General features: G+C 48.1%; 1 protein-coding gene across 1 annotated transcript in view; it reads right to left on the bottom strand.

Moving 5' to 3' along the window:
* Positions 1–1,771: 1,771 nt before the first annotated feature.
* Wdfy2 (WD repeat and FYVE domain containing 2) overlaps positions 1,772–7,209 on the bottom strand; it is a 140,092-nt gene continuing 134,654 nt past the window's right edge. The window contains exon 12 of the mRNA XM_055609685.1: positions 1,772–6,246. Coding sequence (XP_055465660.1) covers positions 6,217–6,246 — 30 coding nt within the window. The 3' untranslated portion in view covers positions 1,772–6,216. The remainder of the gene's footprint in view (positions 6,247–7,209) is intronic.

The following is a 7,209-nucleotide window of genomic DNA, read 5'->3' as shown; positions in this document are numbered from 1 at the left end:
AAGTTGGGGCGGCAACTTGGCCTTAATGGTGTACCCTCCTTCCCATGGCGCCTGGGGATGGGACTGCCTCCTAGGATCCTGTGTGACTGTACCTAGAATCCTGAGTAAAGTGTTTCCTTCCACTGTTTTGGCTCAGTTTTGGGAAATGGTCGAGCCGTAATTTTGATCCCTTGATGAACTTGGCGGGTCTAACACATGAACTGTCCCTGATTCCTACCTTGGTGGTGGGTGTCTGGGAAGCTGACCCACATACAGAGCAGGAACTGGCCAAAGCAGCAACTCAAGGTCAGTAACTGCCCCTGCCCCTGTTTGGAGTGTTCACTGTTCAGATTTTGTATTCCTAAAGTGGAGGTTGGAGATGGATCCAAAGGGAACATGGCCCTCGTGGACAAGTCAGTCCCCTTTCTTTTACTGATGACAGCCGTATGTGCTCACTTGAGTGACCTCTGGGTATTAGGTAATGGGAGTCGCTCCAAATGTCCCCCTGCCATCCAGTCCCAGCTGCTACCTACTGGTCCTTAAACCTACCTTGTTCTGGACTGTGGAAACGGAGTTCACTGAAATCCAGAAACAGGTCTGAAATAGGCCAGGCCTCACCCAGTGCAGGGCCGAGAGCAATGGGAAAATGCCAGAGGTATGGACTAGAGGTTTGAAAACAGGCTCCTTTTCCTGCTACTAATATACCAGGGTGTCTCATGTCTAAATCTCTCATTTCTTTGACTTTTTTTTTTTTTTTTACAATATTTTAAATGAATCTATCAGTTTGAGGGAACTCCTGTGTCCACAGGCTGACCACTGGGCAGCTGCCTTTATGCTCTGGTAGAAGGCCATTCATGTCTCTGACAGTAGTAATTAAATGAGGCCTAGCTGTAAAGCTTCAAGAAGCTTTGGGTGAGACACTTAAAAAAAACAGGGACAAAACCAAAAAACTCTCCACTTTTCAGATTTTCTTGTTAACTTCAGGGTTGGGACAAAACCAGCCAATGCATTTAAGATGTGCTTGTACAAGTTCTTGGTGGCCACAGTACTGAATGAGCCTCATCCCCACAGTGAGAGGCGCTCAGCTGTGTTCCTCCCTGCTCTTGGAGACGTTCAGATGCCGATGAATGCCAGGGAAAGGCAAGGAAGGGGCTTCTCTGGGTGAACCTGCTTGCCGGGTGTGTGTCAGCTGAACGGTTGGGGCACGGCCAAAACCATCTGTCTACTTCCCTGTCTCCTTCCTGTGGGCTTCCTGCTGTGCTGCGCATGGGTAGTGCTATGAGGCTGGACAGGAGCAGGGGCCTTGGAGCACTAGGGCAGCCTAGCCACACCCCTCCCTAACTCTTCCTCACATGGGTCTTTTATTTCTTTGTACCTATTTTTTTTCTCTATAAAGGGGACCTCATGAGTTCTCAACGAGGTTCCTGACTCTACCTCAAGAAGCAATGAGGTTTCTGACTCTGTGTACCTCAAGGGTCAATGAGGTTTCTGTCTACCTCAAGGGTCCTGATTCTATCTACCTCAAGTTCTCAGTCTTCACTTGGAAACTCTACCATGCACGGAAAATGCAGCCTACATTAAAGACAAACCCATGGCTGCGGCCCATGTGGTACACTCAGGCTGGTCAACAGTGGCTTACCTAAGGTGCCAACTCTTCTTGAGGTCTACATGGCCAGGTGTAGAATAATTGGGAAACTTCCCCATCCCTCCTTGATGGGTCACAAGGGTAGAAACGGTAAGAGTTGCTAGGTTTATACAGTCATGCTTGACAATGATGCGACCAAGACGGCAGGCAGGTATTCGGACATTTATTCTAAGCCACAGAAGCCGCCGCTCTGAGAGGCGTCCATTGGAGATGGCTACACATACATGACAGGCTGGAGGGCACGATGGCGGGAAAACAAGGACACGGAGACATTCTCGGGATACAGAATATTCTCACTCAGTACCACCTCGTCGCATTTCGGAGGACAGCATCACGAGTGGCTGGTGGGATCCAGTGGCTCTGGGCCCAGCAGCTGCCAGAGGGGGTTGGCTATAGCTGCTGTGGAGAGACCCATTCTAGCTTTTAGCTTCAGGCTCACCCCAACTCCTGATTTTTTTCTGGAAAAAGATACCCATAACGTAACAAGCCCATGGCAACCACATCCAGATGTGGCCCAGATGACAGCTGAGCAGAGGGAGGTACCTGGTTACGATACACTGACGGGTAGGCACAATGCGGGCCTAACACCTTCCTGCTGTCCAGTTAGTAACAGTTTTTATACTTGTTCAAGACTTTTCTCCTCCACAAATGACAACACCTTGGAAGAGCCATTTAAAATGCAAAGCAAATGGCCTAGGACACAAACAGACACAGGACAGTGGAAAGGGTGATGGAAGTGGTTTGCTCCATGCTTCACTCTGGCACAGGCTATGAACGAAAGGCTGCATATTCACCTGAATGATAAGGATACAGAAACAAAGCAAATATACAGACAAGGCAAACTGCTTTCCCTTTTGAAAGAAATTCACCCTCTCATGCGTCCCAAAGAACTAAGAGGGGGAAACACATTAATATCTAAATCAGATTTAAAAATCTACCTTTTGAACCAATATAGCTTTCCTAAACAATGCCTCCCCAGTCACACATTCTTAGCCCCTAAAGGTGAATACTTTGAGTTATCTTTTAAATGAGATACTCCTAACAACTTCACCGTCTTTTTCTAAAACCACACCCACTAGGCTTCCTATGGAAAAGCCTGGAAAGGAACTTGTGATCCGGCCGTGTGTTTTCACCTGCCTGAGTGAGGCTGGCTCTGTGACTGATGGTAGTTTGGGTCAGTCCTGTGACAAACACCATTCACTGAATCAGAGGCCCCAGTCTAACAGGGACCCTAAGCACTGCGATAGAACCCACACGGAGATTGGATCACCTTTTCCCCTGACAACTGGCTGTGGCATGGGGAGTTCAGAGGAGGCTCCACGCAGGCAACAGGCACGCTCCCCATGTCAGCCTTGAGGCTTCTGGTGGGAATGCAACGTGCAAAGGTGAAAACACAGACTAAACCCCTGAGTTGGCGTGTGGTTCTCGGCTGTCAGGCTGAACTACAGTTCACAGGAGCACACGGGCTTTTCCTGGCGGGACCCGACAGCCTGAAAAGGTGGCAGATTTGCTGACTTGAGTGTCATTTCACCAGGGTGCCAAATATCCACGTTTACACCAGCAAAAATCTGACCCAATGGTATTGTAAAGGAAAGAAAAATAAGCACACTTTTGGAAAAATGCTTTTCTTTTGCTTTAAAATATAAATCTCAGTGTACAAGCTCACTCATACATAAATATATATATATATATATTTAAATACTATGAAAAAGCAACACCAAAGGCCCCTCATTAATGCATATTTCTCTGTACTAAGTGGGGCCCATGGTTCAGAGCTACTCTTTTGCTTTAAAGCTCAAATTCAAGCTTTTTAAGGATTGATGTTAAACAAAAATATAGTATGCTTTAAAAATATGACTCTGAGATGGTGAAAAGGTGGTGTTTCCATCACAACAACGGACACTGTAGGCCCAGGCCCTGTGGAGCAGCCGTTAGCCAGCAGGACAGCGGTACTCTAGGGCCCTGACTGTGATTCAAGTTTGACCCTGGGGTGGTCAGAGGGGAATAATGTGGGAAGGGGGTGTTGACATACAGATCAACAGTACCAACCGCCTTCTGATAGAACACGTTCCTACTCATAACCACAGGCAGGTGCCAACATTTGCTTAAAATAGTATCAAACAAGCCCAGAGACTTCTTGCAGGCAGCAAGGCGCCGCTCCTTCTGCCTGTCACACTGCTTTGGGTAGTAGCAAAGGCGGTTATTCCTTGAATGTTCTTTGAGATTCTCTTGTTTACACTTCATCTCTATCTAACTGCCTGGTATAACTAATCTGGGACACCTGAGGTCTCAAGATTTCCTCCCAATTTAGCAATTTTTGTAATTTCATGAATTATTCAGACGATTAAAAGAGAAGCATATTATGTTGACTGACCTTTTATAAAATGGCACAGAATTCCAAGTACTTGTTTCTAAAACCGTTTTTGCTAAGGTGGAGACATTCAGTCCTTTCCTTTGGAGAAACTAAGAGTTTAAGATGCACCTCATCCACCCACTAGGAGGAACCTCTGTACATGAAACCTCCCTGCTTCCCAGCATGGCTGCGGCCATTACCAGCCCCAGAGCTGCGGTTTCCACAGCAGAACAAGAACTGGACAAGAGCAAACTGGACAAGATGACTGATTTGTCTTTTTGTTTTTTACCCAGAGGAGAAACGAGCCAAGCGGCTCATGCCTGACCCATGAGGCCAATGCTCACACGCCTATCAGTGCCAGCATGCACTTCTCTATGGGTTAAGAACACAGAGGAGACAGCAGGCACATACAAGCATTCACAGCATTACACGCATGTACAGTTGCTCTGGTACACTCTTGTACCAGAGTAGATCCTATCAATCAACCATACTGTCAGTATTTGAACATTTTAGCTCTCACTCCCTTTTCAAAGCTCTGCGATGGAGCGATCATGCGGAAAAGCAGTTCCAGCGGCCCCTCGGAGCCTAGGCAGCATGTCACGGAATGGGCCGTTGAACCAGTGGTGGTCTGACTTCCTGGGGCGTGTCCACAGGTCTGCTCTCACGTAAGAGCCGCCAGGGGTGTGGCTGTGTGAGGTGCACCCTAGCCCTGCTTCCCGGGGGCCAGCGAGCAGAAGTGGCTCCAGACGCCTTGTCCTGGGAAGCACTCCGGGTCATCGGTGCTAACGGTGGTATCCAAGAATGGGTACTATTCCTTCCTCCAGATAGAGAAGCGATGACGACATGGAGGAAACTGCTTTTCTAAGAACACAACAAAATAACACAGGGCCCTCTGTGCTAGGAGACACCGGTTAGATCAGAAGGGAGCAAGATATTATGGAGGTGTGACACGGAGAGAGAGGGCAGGGCGAGCAACCAACAAAACTGATCTGTTCCCCTCCCTGACATTCCTGATGTGTGCAGGGCTTAGGGGGAGGGCGGCGGGGGGGGGGGGGCAGGACAGCAGTTTTGAGGCACAGGCTTGCCACTATTTTTAATCCTATCTTGATACGCTGAAGTGAGTCCTTACTGTACCTTATCAAGCTGGACTGATTTCCTTAGGAGTTCTGTTCGTTTTAGTACCTCGGTTTAGGTCACACGCAGGCTTCACAGAAAAGCGCACAGTAACAGAAAGATGCTTAAATACCTGATTTTTAAAGGGAGACTAAGTTATGATTGGTGAAGAGAGCAGTATTCTAATTTGAAAGTGATGCATGTTCGCACTCAGGGGCAGCGGCATGTAGGAAGACGCACCGTGAAGGCTCTTCCTTCTGGAGCATGGACATTTCTGTTTGCCTTTCATGTTATGAATAAAGGAATGCTACAAACAAAACAAAACAAACCAAAACAAAACAAAACAACAAATCCCACAGTCCAAAACGCAAAAGGCTCAAGAGGCTTTCACTGAATTCTGAGATGCAAGCACTGCAGGGTGAGTCACGTGAGTCCTGGCTGGCGGTGGGCGGCAGCTTCTACAGCATTTTCTAATGTGGACGGCGGAAGATGCTGAGGCGGAACCACAGGGACCTCCAGAACACTACTGCTCCCTGCAGGTGACTCGAGAGGCCAGCTGTCAGACACACAGGGCTTTTCACCTCTTATCTGCTAAGGCCGCGAAAGCAGAAACACTGGAACAAACTGCAATCACACACTCTGGAGAGAGGCAAAGGAAGACTCAAGAGGAGAGACTGCCTGGTACATGTTGAGGTGAGGAAAACGAGGAGACTGCTTTTTAACGACACAGTACCTTCAACAGATAGATCTCTCAGTCTCTCTCTCTCTCTCTCTTTTTTTTTTTTCCTTTTTCTGACACAGAAAGCAATGAGTACAATGGATGGCTGAAACACAGAAGCCTAAACATCCCACACAGATTTTCTAATATGTTCAAAACAATGCGGCACGGCCAGGCTGTAGAAACCGTTCGGTAAAAAAATATTTTCTTTTATACTGTATGGACAACTGCAGAGTCCTGGGGGCGCCTTCATTTGCTCACTGCAGCAGTGTGGGGGGAGGGGGCATTCGCGTTGAGGCTTCAGTTTCTCTCCCTGCTTATTCGTCTACTTCACTTCTCCTGTAATGATCTCAGACTCAGACAAGTGGCTCTTTAGCGGGAACTATCTTCTCGGCCCTGCGAGAGCCATCACGACACTACCGGGGTCATATCCCACAGCTGTGGAAAAGGAAAAAGAAGACAAGGATGACTTACGGCCAAACCCTCCTGAGGATGAACAATGCGCAGAATGGGCTCAACTCAAAGTGCTGGTTGTTTGTTTCCCAGCTGTCAAGCAAACGCATATTGCACTAGCCTGACCTCTACATCAGTGAGGGCGGCGGACACGTCACCCCAGCTGAGGAGCATAAAGGCAGATCAGATCCTCTGAGGAGAGAGGGGCCAGCCCGAGCCAGGCATGTCTTTTCAAAGACTTCCTGGGTGACCTTGCAATTAGTTCTCTGAGACGTCAAAAAAGGAAGGGCCAAGGCCTCAGAGTTTGCCCGAACCTTGCTTCATCCTGCTGCTGACTCCAAAACAGGACAGAGTGACAAAGAGCGGGCCACTCTGCCCTGGGCCTTTGCTGTGGCCCACCATGTCAGAGGCCCGGACAAACACTCTTGGAGTAATTAATCTTGGTAGGAAAAAGCTTATGCATTACTTGGTGACTGATTCCAGCTGTGCCTTCCAACCAACATTCAGTTCAAGGCTGCTTGTCTCACAGCGTGTCCCAGGCAGCGACCCCCTCCTCCGCAAACCTTCATCAGTGTTGCTCAGGTTACTCCTGTGACTTACTCTCTAGGATGTGTTTAGATGTGCCAGTGTTACAGGACAACCTCAAATACCACTCCTCAGGAGCTATCACCTTGTTTTTTGAGAAAGCCTCCCTCACTGAGACTTTCTGCAGCTCGTTCAGCTAGTCCTGCCCGACTAGTCCTCTGGGTTGTGCTTGATTCTGTCTCTCCAGTGCTGTGACTAAAAGCATTTGCCACCACGCCAACATTTTTTTTTTTTTTTAACTGTTGGTTCTGGGGATAAACTTGAGTTCTTGCAAGCGCTTTCTCAACTGAACTACCTCCATACTTCCTAGTATTGTCTTCCTTCCTTCCTTCCTTCCTTCCTTCCTTCCTTCCTTCCTTCCTT

This window comes from Psammomys obesus, unplaced genomic scaffold (assembly GCF_907164565.1).
Source record: "Psammomys obesus unplaced genomic scaffold, mPsaObe1.curated_primary_1811, whole genome shotgun sequence".
In the NCBI taxonomy this organism is placed as follows: domain Eukaryota; kingdom Metazoa; phylum Chordata; class Mammalia; order Rodentia; family Muridae; genus Psammomys; species Psammomys obesus.
Note: the sequence above shows the minus strand (reverse complement) of the source record. Positions and strands in the feature narration are given on the sequence as shown.